Raw genomic sequence first — 19,073 nt, 5'->3', positions numbered from 1 at the left:
AACTTTTGGTGCAGATCCAGATGTAGGGACGGATGCAGGATTTTTTTTTCTCACTTTTTCTAACATCAAGAAATTGTTAATTTTTCTACATTTTTGTAAATTTCTCAGGGAATAATGCATGGATGTTGATGAATAAAAATGAGGTGTATTAAGGCTGCTGGTATCTATGATTGAGTACAATTTAATATGGATCCAAATAAAAATCTGGATCTAGCAGATTTAATATAGGCTTGACTGAATTATAGGGAACCTTTGGGCCTTACTGGAGGTATGCACTCTACTGAGTTTATTATGTGTTGACATTGAAGGGATTTTGCTCTTATATAATGATGACCAAATTTCAGGCTACCAAAGCATGTCATGAAAAGAGGAAGTTGGGATAGATTGAAACCTGCCTTGTTAGCCATTATAAAGAGATGTGGTCACCCCAAACAGGACCACAAACACATATTTGTCCAAGCTGGTCAACCAGTTTTCTGATGAGTTCAGCAACGTTTCAGTTCTCTCTCTGATATCATTTACATCACAGAGAAAAAAACATAGTGTATGTGCTTGTAAAGTCACAGTGTACGTCACGTTTCATTCAGCGGATATTAAATGTTTTCTCATTAAACTACTACAAAGACACATGTGCATCCTTAGAATTGCATATACTGTACAGTTCAAAGCTTTGGGGTCTCCAGTCAGTCTGTCCATTCATACAATCAGGGGAAGCCCAGCACAGACTGACTGGTGTGTCCCTGTACACTCAGGATCCTCTCCCCTGCAGCCAAGTACAATAAACACCCAGAGAGGTCGGCTTCAATCGCCATTTCTTTGGTTTGAATCAGGTGGAGACCCAAATCACACCCAGCCGTGGTAACAGCCTGTAAAAGAGTGTAAACAACCCACCCTCAGGACCCCAGGCGTCTGGGTGGGGGCCACCAAACATCCCCTCTCTGTGTCAGGGGGCTTCAAAGGGGATAGGGTGGGGGTTGAGACAGAGAGCCAGTGGCCAACGTTTTCTTATTTTCAAATGTTTTCGAAGTTGGGTCAGGTGTGTCTGCAGGAGGAACAGTGGGGATGTATGAATTTCTTAGAAAGACAGTTTATGTAGCAGCATCTTTGAAGGTTTCAGACTTCAGTTCGGTGTTTTCTACCGTTTCAGGTTCGGCTGTAAGTTTAAACAGATGATATGAAAACCGCCACTTCATCTCTACTTCTGTCATGGGGACACAACCACGCAAAGAATTACACATCCTTTGTACATCATACATTACTTTATTGTTATACATCATTTATTAATATGTCAGTTTCTCTAAAATAATCTTTACATCCGTATCATGTTACATTGTTGGGTGGTTTCCAACATCCCCCCCTAAGGAGCAGGGTCTCTGGGAGCAAAACTCTTCCTGGTTGCACAGCTGAATGGAGTCCTGTAAGGAGGCATCCAGGTGGAGCAGAGCATACTGGGAGGGGAGAGGGGCCTAGTGAAGCCCTACAGGGCAGGAATGTTGGCTGCCCACTGGACAAATAAACAGCTCAAATATGTACTGCATACAGTGTATAGCATACACAACATACACAACACACCTGCTAAAACATCACACTGAGCTACAGGAGGCAAGGAAACATGTACCAAAAGTGTGAAACATCATGAAGAGAAGACAGCATGAAGACAGCACTCTGTATTACATTAATGTTAAGAAAGGCAGACAGCGACACAAGTCAGGAGAAGTTGTAAGAACAGGGAGGTTTAAACCCCCAAAGATCCAACTATTGTCTTAATTGTAACCATTTATGAACAAAATCATTTTAAAATTGATTTCTGATGCCATATCAATGACTCCAGCTTTGACAGAAAAGGCCATTTAGACAAACATTTTCCACAGACTGAACATTTGTACTGTAATATATTGATATTCATTGCATTGCAGTTCTTCTTTTTTTAAGAAAAAAAAGAGGCATAAAAAAGTAACGTAACATGAGTAAAATGCCAAGAAACATGAAGGCAGGTCATGGTGTACAAGTCAAATACAATAATAAAACACAGCTGTACAAGATGAAGGCAGTACTGGGTCCCTTGTCTCCATGATAGTAGAACACACTGAACATAGATTCTGTATTGCATCATTTCTAAAGGAAGGAAAAGAAACCATGCAACATTCCTAAAAGTGTTACTGATGCGCAACACTAAACTCCACACACCCTAAAACCTTTTCTAAAACATTCTGCCACATACCCCCTGCAGCCCCTTCACCATTTATCTAGCAAATCAGCAGCCTTCATGACGGGTTAACATCACATAGCGTCCAATCTTTTCAATACATGTCCAGTTAGTCTGAGCAGCTTGTGGCCTCATGCTAGCCCTCAAAGGGAGCCAATGGAGGACCTACTGGGGAGATGGAGCAGGGTGTGTGTGCCTCATGGTGAGTGATCGTGCAGGAGGGAGAGGAATGGCTGTTTCAAAAGAAATGGAGAGCCAGTTTGGACAGTTGCATTGTTACTCAGGGATTATAAAGACAACCGTAACCTCTCACCCCTGCCTCAACTCAAATGTATGTCAAAGGAAGAAACTTTCACATGTGGACGTTAGAAGATGCCAACTACACTAAAATGTGGTTTTCTGGTTTGTAGTGCAATTATAGTTTCCTGTCCTGAAGTAAAAGACGTGTTTTGTGTCCGATTCAAAACCATCGTTCTGCTTCTAACTTTCCATTTCTTCTCTCGCTTCCCCATCTTTACCTCAAACCTCTCCTTCTCTTCCTGATAGTGCTAAGTATGATTCACACAGTGCATTACAACTGAAGGACATGAGCCAGAGCAGGCAGATTGCCAGACCTCTTCAGATGATGCAAGGTTGCACAAGCTGACTCTTGATTTCAAAAACAGTTCCTTATCTGAACTGTGCCTGCTTGTTGGAAGTCATAAGTAAAAAAACAAAAACAAACCAAAGACAGTTTGAGTTGTCTTCATTTATAGCTTTAAAAGCTTCGGCTAAAGTCCAACAAGTGTACCTTAGGTAGCTCAAATAGAGAGCTGTAATGAAACCAGCCTGAGTTCTGATCCAGAAGTAAGAACATCTCTTTAAAAATGCCACTGATATCTATAACACACCAGTAAATCAAAATACAGCCTTGGAACATTGTGTTTAAAGGCATATTGTTTCCCATAAGTCCGAGATTTTTGTGGACTGAAAACCACGGCTTAACAAAAGTAGCGGGTGAATTGAGGTGTCACGGCTAGCTAAGACGTGTCTTTAATAAAAGGTGGAGATAGAGGAGAGGAGGCTGTAGACATGTTTAGACAGTACAGACGGCGTTTGTAGTTTCTTTCATGGAAGCTGTAGTTTTTACTCTAGTCAGAGTAACTGTTGCTTAACGTGCTGTGTTTTTTTTAGAATATAAAAAGTAAACCTCACGAACAGGCTCCAGCTTTTGCATTGAATTACAGAAGCTGGTGGAACAGCGGCTAGACAAGATTTGATTACATGATTTTGGATCTTGACAGTAAAAGTTTAAACATATCTGTCAGCGACTGCCAGACAAGCAGGCTGATACACGAGGCTGCACATCCGTTGGTCCCACTGTTCTCACCTGTCTAACCAGTTTCCTTAGAAAGTTTCCCCTACTTTATTTTATGTATGTGTCTACCACAGCTGTTCATGGTAGTATCCTTTGATAATACATTTCCAAAAATAAAGTAGTAGTTCAGGTCAGTTCAGAGATTCTACATTACAATACAACAACATTTTAACTCTTTCAGCCCTTCAAGTAAAACTAGATTTGTCCAATCATGTTTGATTAATCTTCAACCACAAAAATTACCGATACATGCCAGACAACAGGAAACTAACTAAATCAGAAAGGCGAATGAAGACTGCAGTTCCCTCCAGATGCAGAGTTGTTTCAATCAGTCGACCTGAGAGTTATTTCCAGGTTTACAAAATTCTTCTACTATGTTCCTCATTGGCTAAAGCACAGCGGTGTGTTGTTGAAGCTCTGTTGATTCCATGTCACTTTCCACTTCATTCAAAACAGATAAATGAGGTGAGGATCATAGTAAATGTCACCTGAGCGTTGACCGTTACTGTGAGCAACCACTTACCACTCTACTTGAGCCATAACTTAATGGAGCAAGTGTGGAACGGGGATACTTTTCATGCTCAAAGATGTAATGAGTGAATCTCTGCCAATAGCAGTGATTCACACAAAAAAAACATTTAGGCACTGTGGAAATGAACTACTGAAAATATGAAAATAAAATAATGAATGATATACTGCTTATTTCAATCTGAATATTCCTCAAATGCATGTATGTGCTAGTGTAACCTGGCATTTTTGTGCGCATTAGTAACAACAGTTCTGTGCAGAAGAACCAAGGCTCAGTAGAGTTCCTTAAAACTCTACTATATGCGATGGATGTTTGATGTCACATTGTGTAAAAACAAATGTTTCTGAATGTCAGATGTACTGTATACAGTATAATCTCTTTGTAACAGATTAAGAAAACATACATTCTATTCATCTTATTAATGCAGAAATGATCAAATCAATGATAAACCCAACAAACCACCAAACAGGATTTAAAAAAGTGACACTGTGGTACAAAGGCCTTGATGATATATTATGTTCTCTACACGAGAGACGCTCCCAAGGTGATAACTCAGGTCATTAAAAATCTCCTGGGCTTTTCTGCTGTAAACTAGCAGCAGCTGCAGCCTCCTTATATGGAGAAAAGTCAGAGCAGCCTCTGCTCTGGGACCGACTGTGGTTAGTGCTCAGTGAAGAGAACAGCACTCATGTACAGTAACTGGATGAATGGTAAATGTGTAATAAATACGATTCATGTTAATAAAAATCAATAAAACTACATATCTTCCCCACAGCAACCATCCCTTATTTGTCACTGGTAGTCAAACCAGAATTTGAAAAATCTAAAGAAATAAAAATCTCAACTCCCCACAGACAGATTTATCCCTACATCCTCCATGTAAAATGGTTTACAATTACTATGAGGAAACTGTCATAGTTAAAAGTTAAAATGTTTTCTGCTTCAAATGTTGATGAGAAACTTGTTGCTTTGGCAGAGTAAAAAGAAAAGAGAGTTCACACAGTTTTTGTAAGGTGGCCATGGTGTGTGTTACTGTGTGAGAGGATGTCTGCACTGGGTCCAGCAGCATCAGTGGTGGTGCTTGTCGCCTTCAGCTGACGGCGCCTCCTGTAGGAAAGGAGTGAAGGAAGAGCGTACGGTGCGACCACAGAGAGGCTGCTGCACACGGAAGTTGTTCACCATACTCTTCTGTACCTCCTCTTCGGCTGAGGTGAAAAGAAGACTCCGGAAGACCGCCAGCTGAAGGCAAACGAGACAATGAGAAAAAAAGAGATAATGAGTGTTAAACAGGCTCAAATAACGGCTGATTCACCTTATCATCTGTGTGATAGTGTTAGGTCACATATCTGAGGCAAGAAAAATGCTGTCATGCAAGTTTGGTTGAGAGCAAGCTCAGGTTGTTTGACATACCTCCACATAATTAGGATTGTTGTACTGCGGCTGATGCACGTAAAAAGAATTACTATGACCTGATCTGATCACTTTGGAAGTATAAATGCTGCTGCTGCGTTTGCTATGAAGGACAACAGGAGCCCTCTGGTGGCTGGTTTCATCTTCAGCTCAGCTTAAAGTTGCATTTGAGCAGTTTTTCACAGATAGAAAGATGGCCCTTGCATAAAACTATGTTCATAGTTTATCGGCACTGCCCAGTTGTACAGTGTGGTTTTTTCAGCCTCCCTTTTCACAATACAGAAACAATATGGCGCCACTTCCAGTTCATGATCTTTCTCTACTGCAACTTAACAGTATGCTAAATATGTTTTGAGTGTTTGATGGAAATTTGGTGAGACGTCCCTTACTCAATCCAACAGAGAGAAAGAGATGCAGCTCTCTCTCTCAATCTAACTATACTCTTTGTGTACCAGTTTAATATTCACTCTCCTTTTAGCTCTGTAATAGTCTCCTATCAACTCTTGCGAAAAATACACAACTCCAAATGCTCCACTATGTTCAGCAGCTAATCACTACCCTCATTTTTCTCACATTTGGTGCTGGGCAGGTCATGTACAGTGGGTTTATCAGAGTATTTTTGCTGAAAACAGCTGCCTGCTGTGCCTAGAGACAAGGCTGAGGAGAGAAGAGCTCCAGTTTTATATTAATAGCTGTATTTTGTGCAGAGATGTGAGGACATGTGGGCATGTCTATGAGTGCTAACACTGCTCCCTCTCTTCATTCACAATCTGGCTCACTTGACTACCACTCCTCACTCAGTCTAGTTAAGACGGGGAGGAGGGGCCAACTTTGAATAGTTTGTTTTCAAACAGCAAACGACGATTGTTGCACATTATGCCTTTAAGGGTGTAGCTCAATATCACAAAACTCTAAACGTTAAAAGCTAAATTACAGATCTTGTTGATTTGCGGGAAAAAAATATTTCCACACACACATACCTGGTCGTGGCTGACTTCTATGTGCTGCTTCATGACAATCCAGGTGACGGCCTCTGTCAGAGGGGGCGTTGTCAGAGAGCCGTGGTACGTCCAGTAGTCGTCAGTGTTGGTGGGTAACAGACAGGCAGGGTCGAACTTGTTAAACTCGACTACACTGTCCTGCAGACAGCCAGAGAGACACAGGACAAAAAACTGAACTTTGCTGCATTGCTCATACAAACATTTCAATATTTAAGAAGCAATAAAAAAACATTCTAATGTTTAAAATATGTATATAATTATACTAAACATGTGTTAAAGTCCCAGAGGAGGTTCAGTATCAGTCCACCACAGACTAATATAATGACAGCAGACTGAAACTGTTATTGCAATACTACAGCCGTCACTATCTAATCATTATCCACAATTTAAATGTTAAATAAGTGTTTTACAACTGAGAACAACTTTTTGTCTTATTGAACAAACACCAACCTTATCAGACATTATAAGTGATAAGCAGTGTAGTATCAATGACGTGAAATAATGCAGCCTAGAATGCAGAACTATGACCTCCAGTCAGTCACCTTAGAAAAGTACACCTACAAGGTTTCATTAAGAACTATCTTTATTTAACTTCTATTGGTAACAGTTAAATAGGTTGTGAACTAATATATGTCTGTTATACTTTTTTCTGTTTTGCACTTAACTTTCCAGAACTTCAACAGCTGACTGTGAGCAGTTGTCTCGTTGAATAAAAAAATGACATTTCAAACATAGGTTTTTTAGTCCATGGTTGATCTAATTTGTGTGTGGAGTGTGCAAACAGGAAGTTGTTAAAAGCTTTTTATTCCCAGATTTTTATCCTGAATTTAGTTTTTGGGAGAAAAAAAGCTCATCAGTACTTAGTAGTACTTGTAGTATCAGTATAATCTGCTTCCTGCCAGAGGCTTGATCAGTCCTGCAGTGTCTCTACTGAACCACAAGAGGGCATCAGTTTCTCTCTTCTAGTGAGGTGCTGTTGCAGCTCATACCAAGATTTGAAATACATTTGGTCATTAGACTGATGAGAGTACACTTTCAGAGATCCTCCCATGTTAAAAAAGCAAAAATGTAGTGTTCATGTGTTTGTGTGTGTGTGTCTGTGTGTGTGTGTGTGTGTGTGTGTGTGTGTGTGTGTGTGTGTGTGATTTTACCTTGTGTCTGATAGCAGGCAGAGCGTCGACCAGTTTCTGCAGCCCCTCGTGTCTCTTTCCCACCTACACAAGGATTAGACATTAATCTGGATTGTAGTCACAGCCTGAAGCTGCATATACAACACATACTAGGTCATGTATACAGCATTATCTGCATGTGCACACTCATTTGCAATACCATAGATTGAAACACAGCATCAGTGCGTGCACAAGTGTGTGTGTTGTATACCTTGAGAAAGACTCCAATAACAGCCAGTCCGTTGTCTTCAATCACTGCCTCCTCGAACAAACTGTACTTGTCGGAGTTCCAGTGGACCAAGTGGAGCTGAGAACACACAAAACAAACACACAAAATGAGTCTGTGTGTGTGGAACTGTTAACTATAACCTTAATCTTTTTAACCATTGTCCTCTAAATGACCCAATAATTCCTGTTTGTCTTAATTTGTCTTTTCAAAATAAGAGGTTATTCTTGTGATTGACTATTTCTAAATTCACCGTTATGCGTTTTGAATTTTATAACCAATATTAAATGTATTGTAAACAAAGACAGAAAAAGAAATGGAGAACAGATCAAGATTCTGTAGCAGTGCAAACTATGTAATTGATGTGGACGAATCTAAGTTAGCTGTTTGGTTTTACAAGACGAAAGTAGATCATTGCCTGCAATGTTTGAATCAAAGACACAAATTCCCCTATTTTACCATGAGTGGGGAAAATATACATTCAAGTCATTATCTATGATCAGGAATGGACAATACACTAATGTTAACACAACTACATTTAACAAAACGAAAGCTCTAACACATTGTCACTGGCAGCAACAAACAAACCTAGACAAAAAGCCATCCATTTAATGTATATGCAAAGATAGAAAAAAGATGTCAGTCAGGACTGTAACTTGATTCTGCACGCTCACATACATAGACTGCTGAGTGATGAGAACAATGACATGAACACATTCCCAACACCACCAACAAGGGCTTGGCCGAGGACAGACACACACACACACACACACACACACACACACACACACACACACACACACACACACACACACACACACAGTGTCAGTGGAACCTGCCATTACATAAGTGTGCTGAAGTTAATGGAACAACATGAAAATAGATGTTCTGTGGTCAAACATGAGTCAAATCCCAACACAGAGAGATGTTTGAATGTGGCTTTTGTGATCTAAAGGGATCCACAGCTGGGTCAAAGAATCTGGCAGTATGCCTGATACAAGAGAGGAGGGATAATTCTCATGTAGACAGAGCATGATAAATATTGTCCTGCACCAAACGTCATGTCATCAATACTCTCAGTACTTTTCCAGGCATCTCAAAAGGGATACATGATCAAAAACAGAAATGGGTCTGCAAAGTAAGTCAACATTTACTGTTTAAACAGTGCAGATTGCTTTTCTTCCAGTCCTCCTTTCTTCTTTTGACCCTCAAGAAACCATTTAGTCACGTGGAAAGTAAGTGCAGAGGGCAAACTGTGTATCGCTCTCTTGAGCACAACATGACTGACTTTTTCCATTCAATGGCCGGGTCACATGACAACACAAACACCTGCCATACATGTGACTGCAGCGCCTCTTTACTTAACATGCTCCATTACTGCAGCAGGAGGCATGTCAGGTTTTTTTTTAAAGCAACAACAAAGGGTGTGTACAACACAGCTAAAGATACTGCTGTTACAGGTAATGAGGCACTTGTACACCAGCATCGGTCTAGCCCTGTGGCTACACTCGCTTCAGAAATTAATGGGATATTGCTCAGCACAATGTTGTTCCTGTTTGCACAGAGCATTATACTACTTTCTGTGTGTGTGTGTGTGTGTGTGTGTGTGTGTGTGTGTGTGTGCGTGCGTGCGTGCGTGCGTGCGTGCGTGCGTGCGTGAGGCCAATCTGGGTTTATACAAACAGATATATTGACACTACCATTATAGGGACTGAGGAAAATATCCAATCAATCATATAAATATAAACCAATGTTGCAATAGGAAATGCAGAATAAGAAATATCCATATGAAAGTATTTACCTTGTTTCAACAAAATAAAAAAAACTATTAAGGAACAGCTTGGATGCAGGTAATTTTTTTCTTAATGCAGCTGTATTATCTAGGAAAATATTAGTTAGGGCTAAGTATCGGATCGGGACTCGGTACCGGCAGATACTAAATATTAAATGACTCGGATCGGGATCGGGGTAAAAAAACCTGATCGGGAAATCCCTATAAACAAGCAATCCTGAGACAGATCTGTTTATTGGTTATTTCTAGAGTAGTGACCAGCTGAGCTGAAAAATCAACTTGTCTGTGTTCCCTCATTGTCAAACTGTGCAAAGGAGACATCGTTTTTAAATTCTAATTACTGTACTGCTATTTAATATTACTTATGGGCAGACATATATACCGACACCGATATGCAATAAAAATATTTTTTTCTTAACAAAATGTAAAATGAAGTCCAGTATGTTTTAGTGCCATTTTGAAGGTTTTAATTATACCTTGATGATTATCAGGGCATGAATCGTAATTACTTCGGCCAGGATAATCATGACATTAAACGTTTATCATCCCATAGGGTCTAATTGTGAGATGGATGGAAGTGTTGCCCAAGAAGTGTTGTATAAGAATATTCTTAAGAGAAAGAGATATCCTTCTCCCTGTCTGTCTTGTTTTTTAATCAACTGGTTTTATGTCAAATGTCCCTTCCTACCTCACTTCCCTTATGTTCGTGACAATTTTAGAGAAAAAGGCATCCTGATGTCCTGGCAGGAATCATTCATGTTTCATGTTCTCTACAGTACCTCTGCAGGGAACAGCCTCCTGTCCACCGTGTGCTCTGACCCCCAGGCGTTGCTCTCACCCCAGTGGAAGTGGAACTGGCACAGTCTGAATTGGTCTTGCAGGGGGCCCCCTTTAAGTGCTGCACCAGAAAGTAAAAGGACATGTAAATCAGTGCATCACATTTTAAAGTCCTTTTAAAAGAATGGAATACTTGTCCTCCAGTGGAATCAGATCTCATCTCTAACTGAAAGTATTGAATAGTATTTGCTTCCTCCTCTAAAAGGAGGAAATGATCCCACACAGGACATCTGCTGAGGAACAGGTTGTTCAGGCCGTTACACTGACCCAGAAACATCCAGGAAATATCATAGTGAGACAGCAATCACCTATGAAGCGATTACTTTTTATTACACCAGTAAAGTTTTTATCAGTAATACTACCAACAGATGAGGAGATACTGCAGCATAACATGTTGCTGAGGTCAAAAACACCCATTTAAAGACTGAATCTGCAGACATGCACTGTTTCTCCATTTATCTTACTGGTAATAAAATACTGTTATAAACCTGTTTTTGTTCTCTCAGAGCCAGACTAAGCTCATAATACAAAGAATGAGGGCACGTGAAACCTCTAAAGTGGTTTGTTTTGCAGCTTTAGGACATTTGTAATTTGACCAAAAATAAGTTTTATTTGACGGTTTGGAAAGTTATATAGTGTGTTGTTGTAGCCCAGTAATTATACCAAAATGACCAGTGCTTTAATGACAAACTAAATAGTAGTTGTTGAGGTCAAGACAGACACGTGAGTCACGTGACTATCACCCGATCCACGTGGAAGTTGTGGTTTAAAGTGGAGCATTGATCAGTGGATTTGCCAACAGGCAGCGGGCTCTTTAAGGGGTAGATGAAGAAGGAGATAATCCTCTCATCCAGATCAAAACATACATTCCTGTTGCAGAGATTTCCTTTAAATCCATTCAGAATTAAAGGGAAACCACAGCTCAGTCTAGTAATAAATAAAGAGGAACTTAAATGGAAAAAATCATAGTTTTACTTTCGAGATTTCTGTAAGCAAATGAATGAAAAGACCGTCTGTATTCAAATACATCTTAAGAAAGAAAATATATACAGAAGACACAAGAGACTACTTACTGGACTTGTCTGTAGTATCATCATACTCGACCAGAAAGGAGTAACCGTTGTTCCAGATTTGTTGGCAGGTCTCTGGGTCATAATCTGTGACCAGAGGCTTCAGCTCCGAGTCGAAGACGCTCTTTCGCACGATGATGTCGATGGGAGACTGACGATCACCTCCTGGTACCGCGAGGGGTCCCTGCCACATGGGATGCACTGGAGAAGAGGAGAAGAAGAAGGAGGAGAGGAAGGAAGTCAAAAACAAACAAAGTCAAAGAAATTTAAACTTTAAAAACAGACTGGACTTACAGCATCAGCTGCCCATTCAAACAGAAAAACTGGACAGAAAAATGCTGACACCTACTTTTCATGTTGTACTCTGCTGCCTGCTTCATTTTTAAACAGTCCATGTTGAAACAAAAAAATTAAAAAGGACCTCTTAAAATAAAATCATTCATAAACTACAGTGTCAGTGCAAAACAGACACACACACTCCTTCTTCCTTGAGCTGTAAGAAGGAACTGAATGAAAAAGGAGCAAGTGAGCAATAGTACTTCCTCCTTGTCCTCTTACATTTTTTTTCCTAAAAGGAAATTACAAAATAAGAGAGAAGTAGGCTGGCTGTACAGAAAGTGACACGCGGAATGTCCTGGCACGCCCCCAGCTCTCCTCCACAGCGGGGGAATCCGACCAGGACCTCTGGCCGGTCAAACCGCCAGCTCGGGCCAGCGTCTGTCAACGGACCTGACTTCTAATTACCCGAAACTCAGCTCTCTTTGCCTACCTCCCTCCTTCTTATTTTCCTTTATCCATGAAATCCTCCCACAAAACAAAATTTGTCCACTTGTAAATCTTCCACTTACAAAAACCGCAGTTTAAAAGATTGTGTCCAACTTTCTATTGACACAGAGCTACAGAAGACAATCTGTCAAGTGTTGTTGTCAGAGGGCACAAAAGCAGCGCAGTCAATTGTTTTTCTCTCCATTCATCCAGCACAGGGCTTAAGGTTTCCGCTGAGAGCTGAGCTGAACAGGTCTGACTGGGAGATGACCTTCATCTTCGTCGGATTTCAGCGGCTCCTCCTGGGGGAGTTGGCCACCTGAGTCTGTTGATTGCATGGACACACAATAACTGCTTGCAAAGTCATTCATGCTCATTCACTACATAATTGTAAGCTGTGAGGTTTTTCTGATTTGTGTCACTCTGCAGTGCTCCTGAAATTGTCATGTGACCGCCAGATGTCTTGAATCAGAAAATGATAAGTGTGTATGAAAAGCTCTGAGACACCACGCGATTCTTTTGCATCAACAAATGGTGACCATGAACCGATATCAGTAAGAGGCCTAGTGTGAATATAGTGGTCTCCTTAAACTCAACACAGATTTGTCCTGCAGAGGTGTCCTTGAGCAAACACTGAATGCTGACCTGTCAAGCATAAAATGCTGACACAGCTTCTTTTTTTTTAAATAAGGCAGTGTCCAACCTTTCTCCCCCAGGTAACCTATCAGAGGTTTCTTTTCACATTTTAGGCTATTTACTACACATCTTGTATACTTGATGCTACAATGTTCGGAATTTCTGAATGTGGTTTCTATTTATTTCAAAACAATGTGCACAGCATTATCATGTATCATAAGTTAAGTTTGACAAGAATAAAGCTGGACTAAATGTTCATACTTAAGTTTGGATGGGCAATATGGATCAAATCTTCTATCATGGTATATGCACTTGAATCACAATATTGATATTAAGGATTTCCATGATTAATCATTAATTAAACCAATTAAAATCTATTTACAGACAATTAGATAAGGACACAAATACATCAGAAGGTTTCTTGGTAATTATTAAAAATCCTTGCTTATAAAATATAGGAAACTAAAATACAAAGTACTGGTATAACAAAGTTATTTGACATTTTATACAAACTGATATTATTACATTTTAACCATTTAGTACCCTCAATATGGGTTGGATTATGTTGGGCAAGCTGTTGTCCGCAATAGAATCAAAGATGTAGTTAATCACTCAAGTAACTTGTTATTAACTTAATTTGTCCTATTAACTGCTGATGTAGCCTGCTCTGATTTGGCATCGAACATAGATCAAGTCAGAGATTAAAATAGTTTTCTAATGGAAAAAACGTCCAACATATTTCTTATATTGTTAATGATTAACTGATAATTGATTGTTTAAGCAGCAAACTATCAGTTATAGAAATTGCTTAAAATTTGCATCCCTGATTAATTCATCTTTAATACTAAATTTGAAGAAAAATACAATTGAGAAACTGTTTGTAGATAAAATAAACAGAAGTGAACATCATGTTTGGCAAATTGCGCAAATTAAAGGGGCAATATGTAGTTTTGGAGAAGAAAATAAAACTTCAAAAGAATTTTAATATTTACAATATTAAAGAGATAATAATACAAACTCAGAAATATTTATTTTTTCTATAACTGAATAAACAAGCTGTTCTCAGAGTAGCTCAGTGAAGCTAGAAAGGTGGCAGGGTCCGCCAAATATAAAACTGAAATTGTGTTCTCTTTAAAAGGTCTGTTTGTTTCTTCTGCTTATCTAGTCATGAAAACGATTTGTTTGGTTAGCAGTCAATAAAGATCTTTCTCTTATGATTAAAATGTATTTTCCCCAAAACTACATAGTGCACCTTTAAATGCCAGACAAATCCAAGGTACTTTATAACAATGACGCCAACATTGTTTTTACTGGAAAAACTGTTATTCAGTAGAGGGCTATCCAGAGTAAGTTTCGTTATCTCAAAACCTAGATAGATAAGACTGAAACTGTCTGCATGACTAGATAACCGCAGGGGGGGGAGGGAAATATGTATTTGTGTTTTCTGGGATTTAATGACCCTTCAAAGCCTAATTACAGTTTACAACAGTTAGATTCCATGGATCTGACAACCTGTGTCTTCATTCTCCATACGCCACACAGCATTAGCAGCAGGTTAGCGTAACTCCTAACTCCGCTTGGACTCTGAGGCCTGATGACATCAAGGATAACTTTGATTACACCACAATACTGTCATACAAAGCACAGACACACAGACTTTTAGAAAGGGCTGATACAAGATGTTACAGTTAAATTTTTTTAAGACTAGAGCCTGACTGACAGTGGGGCTGATACTGATATTAGGCAGTAAAAAAAATCTGACCTCAATATATTGTCCAATATTCTTATATACATAGAATATACACGAGCACACCTTTTTTGTAATGATCCTGCAAATGTGGTTATCAAACACTTACAATATTTTACAGCATAACAATAAACTTTATTGTCCAAAATGAAATCGGTGCACTGAAACAATAAATTATCTTGAGTAACAACCATTGGACGATATGAAAATAGGAACGGTCGTCCAACCCTAACCCTGTTTAGTTTGTTGTAAAACATGCAACATGAACTGCCATTAGGGGCTGAAATAGCGAACATTTAAACTTTTTTTGGCACCTAGTGGCAAAAAAGACAGAGAAGATAAAGCAGGAGTGGGACAGTGGGCATCGCCTATTAACCATCAGATTTTATTTCTTTGATCGTCTATCACTATGTGTTGAGGGCTGAGATGTATCAGCATTTTTTTTATCTGGAAATCTTTCCATGACTGCTCAGTCATTTGTTTTTTCTGACAACCATGCCACAACATCAAAATTATGATAATGCAATTTAACACTTCTTTCTAGATAATATACAGTATAATCCATCATTACTCTCGAATGCAACAATTCACAACAAATACATCTTCAGTTTCAAATAATCCTGCCTTATTCTAAAAAAGAAAATCTGTAATACATCCATATTTCAAGCTTATAAAGGACTTCAGCCGTATATGGGGAACCACTTCTTTTTTAATACTCACAAGCTAACGGCTAACGCACAGTAAAGTAATCATAATGTTTTGAGCCAAAAAAACACTTGCAAAGTTGCATGGCTAACACTTCCATACTGGTGAACTCACAATTAAACTACTACCATTGCTGATGAAAATCTATCCGACATGATTCAGGAACAAATATTCATGGACAAGGTAATGTTTTCAAGTTTAATCTTTTTACAACTTCTTTCCTCACGCTTTGAATCGACTGTTACCTTGAGTCTACGTGTGGATTTCTGTGGGTTTGAACATTGTTGGAAACATTTGAGATAATGTACCATACGTACAAAATGTGGAACAAATGCCTTGTTGTTTTCAGACATTTATTACAGAAATTATTCATATTTTATTTTATCCTTAAGGGATCTTTTTTTCTCTGAGTGAAAATTCTTCTCAGGCAGCACTTCTTCACTCAGTGTGTATCAACACTGATAAGCTTTGGCTGTACATTAGAGCTAAGGTTTGGGGCTCAGATCTGTGGTCAAACAAATCCACTGAGGGTGTTGTGATTTGTACCTTCTCTTAAGTTATGCCTGGGAGGCTCAACTCAGGGAACTGAGTTCTTAATCTTTTAACCCCCCTCTATGATGAAATGATGGTAACATGCCATATTACTTCATGGAAGCACCGACTGCCTCGCTTTCCTGTAAGTCAGACGGGTTTTTGGTTTTTTTTCCTGAGGAGTTTTGAAAAGCAGAAATGTCTTTTTATGAAGAAAAAGCATCAGGACAGATCAAAAGCAGGCCAATGCACTGACAAGAAACCTTATTTCTAGTGAACTATTGCAAAGCCAAACCAAAAGCCCTTTCATAAAGCGTCGGACAGACAGTGTCCAACACAACAAGCTTGTTAAAGTTAAATTCGAACTCTGTTTATTGTCATGGTTGAACATAAAAGCTCTGCTGCACTGGACTATTTTTCTACTTCCAAATGTTTGTTTGCCTGTCACTGACTCTGTGGTTCCAGTTGGCATGAGATGGTGAACAAGACAAGGGTTATGTTATTGGGTGTGGTGAGGAAGTCGTTGCAACTTGTCTGACAAGCTTAACTGTCAAAATCCAGGGGGAATGACTCATACCAGAGGTCTAACACGCAAAGGAAATAAATGCTGATCAAGTGGCATCCAACATGTTTATTATCACCCCAGATGCATCCTTTAACTTTAATTTGTGGATTTGGGCATTTAATGCAACGCTACCACAGGATCTGCCTTAGTGCTATAAGCTGAGAGATGTGGACAAACCTCAATAGGGATCTACACAGTTGGGGTGTGGTGAAGACAATAAAGGCACAAAATAATAAAAGTGAGCTCTTGAAAACAACATCTATGACACTAAACATATGTAGTGCCATCACATGCAGGCTCCTATGTAGGTCAAAGGGCTTCAAAGGGCCCCAAAGATCAGGGATATCAATACTTGTTTGGAAAACCTGGAGCCAGAGGCCAGCCTCCAACACAGCTGAGTCAACAGAGCCGTGTTTGATCCAAATCCAGTGATGAGGAAAGTCCGGTCCGAGCTTTACACTCGACTCCGTGCACGTTTCACGGATGACAACAAAAGTGACCATTAACTGATGCCGTGTGACCTACAATGAGATCCACAATGAGCCACAGACCAAACCACTGCCATGCTCACACTCACACCCACACTCACACACACACACACACACACACACACACACACACACACTGCTGCTGCTGCTGACATTAAATGTTCCCTTCAGAAGCTGTACCATAATAAGCAGCTGTGTGGAGGAAACACGACAACCCTGAACAGCTATGTAACACACGTTTCCCATCAGTACTTACTCTGTGACAGCACATATTTGCTTGAGCACGCCGTGAGGTTGCATCTCCTGACCGGCGTTACCCGGTGACTCCTGGCGTGTCTGATGAGCTTTCGGTGAAGCTGAGAAGCCAGAGGTCTTATTACGGATGACAAAGTCACCATATTGATTGTGCTAACGTTACCAGCCTAACAACAAGCGGTTACACGACGCGCTCTAACGTCCTACAACGCCTCCAGCTGCGCTGCTTTGTCTGAAGCTAACACTTAGCTAAGTATTTTAACTCCACTGAAAGTTAGCTGTCTGTGCAGCGCGGGTCAAAACAAAACTATCTCCTGGCTGGCTGCTGTTCTCTGGCTCTGCCCTCATACCGTTTTCCTGGAGGAGGGGGAAGGGGCAGGCTTACGCGTTACACACATTCAAAATGTGACCGCAAAAGCCAACAACCGCGTCTTCTGAACATACGGCGTCAAAACAACCCAGTTAGACGGCGTCCTTATCGGCCCAAAGCCTCGATAGATGATTAGATAGAGCGGTTGTTAGGAAAGTGTTTACTCTGCAGGACGGGAGGGGAAGGGGGGCGACGGTCCCGACCAATCAGCGACCTCCACTGAGGGGCGTCAACGAACATGATGACGGCAGACAGATTTGTATGGCAGACAGGTGGGCTGTGTCATTAATACACAATGTATGTATTTATATCACAATCGTGTCGTCATCATAATACCGTTCAGGTAATGATAATAATACAAAATATGATAATAGTGATGTAATAATACAACTAATAGCTATAACCAATCCCTTATCATAATCCCGACCTACCCCATCAGGCCAAATGTGTTACTTTATTTATTCATTTTATCCATCTATTTTTTCTTCCTGTGAGTGATTTTATATACTCTGCTTTTAAAAAGTGGTCAAAAAAATACAGTGCCTATAAAAAGTATTCACCCCTTTGGATGTTTCCCCTTTAATGCTTTTATAAATGGAATCATGGTCAATATAATTTGGCAGAAAAAAAAAACAGATTTCTACAAAGTAATTTCAGTTAATTGATAAAAAAAATATATGATGTAAAATAAGTGATTGCAGCTCAGTATTTTGTAGATGCACCTTTGGCCTCAATCTGAGTCTGTGTGAATAGGTCTCAATCAGGCCTGCACATCTGGACACTAAAACTTTACGCCATTCGCCATTCTTCTCTTCAAAACTGTTCAAGCTCTGTCAGGTTGCACAGTGATCAGGCGTGAACAGCCCTTTTCAAGTCCAGCCACAAAGTCTCTATTGGATTGAGGTCTGGACTTTGACTCGGCCACTCCAGAACATTCACCTTGTTGTCTTTAAACCATTGTATAGAGGGGTGCATACTTTTATAGGCACTGTAACTCAAAGTGTCAGTGTACAAACCAACTATATTTATGTTTTTACTCATATTAAGTAAAAGATCTGCAAATATACCCTACTACATTACATGACAAGTAGGGAAGTCCTGCATACAAAATTTTACTGTAAGAAAATCACATTTGTATAATCAGCGATATTTAAATAAAGCAAGTTCAAGTACTCATATGAAGAATGAACCATTCCATACTGTTGCATTATTACACATTTATTTAATGTTGTAGCTGGTTGGGATGGAACAAATTATATACTATTTACTTTATAGACTGCTCGGTAGTTTGATTTATAATAATGCATCATATTTTATAAGATGATCACAAGATTTGTATGAATAATCCTAATTATAGCTGTCAAAAAATATAAATATATATCATATAAAATATAATGGACCAGAGGTTAAAGTA

General features: G+C 39.6%; 1 protein-coding gene across 1 annotated transcript; it reads right to left on the bottom strand.

Annotated features, from left to right (window-relative positions):
• Window positions 1–1,240: 1,240 nt before the first annotated feature.
• Window positions 1,241–17,712, bottom strand: ca5a (carbonic anhydrase Va). The gene is made up of 7 exons (XM_073471916.1): window positions 17,291–17,712; window positions 11,601–11,798; window positions 10,470–10,588; window positions 7,884–7,979; window positions 7,655–7,717; window positions 6,483–6,641; window positions 1,241–5,331 (listed from the first exon to the last, which is right to left on the bottom strand). The coding sequence occupies exons 1-7, from the start codon at window positions 17,430–17,432 to the stop codon at window positions 5,161–5,163; spliced, it is 948 nt and encodes a 315-aa protein (XP_073328017.1). The 5' UTR covers window positions 17,433–17,712; the 3' UTR covers window positions 1,241–5,160.
• Between the last annotated feature and the right edge of the window lie 1,361 nt (window positions 17,713–19,073).

Source organism: Pagrus major, chromosome 8, assembly GCF_040436345.1.
Source record: "Pagrus major chromosome 8, Pma_NU_1.0".
In the NCBI taxonomy this organism is placed as follows: domain Eukaryota; kingdom Metazoa; phylum Chordata; class Actinopteri; order Spariformes; family Sparidae; genus Pagrus; species Pagrus major.
This window is presented reverse-complemented; position numbering and strand designations above follow the sequence as displayed.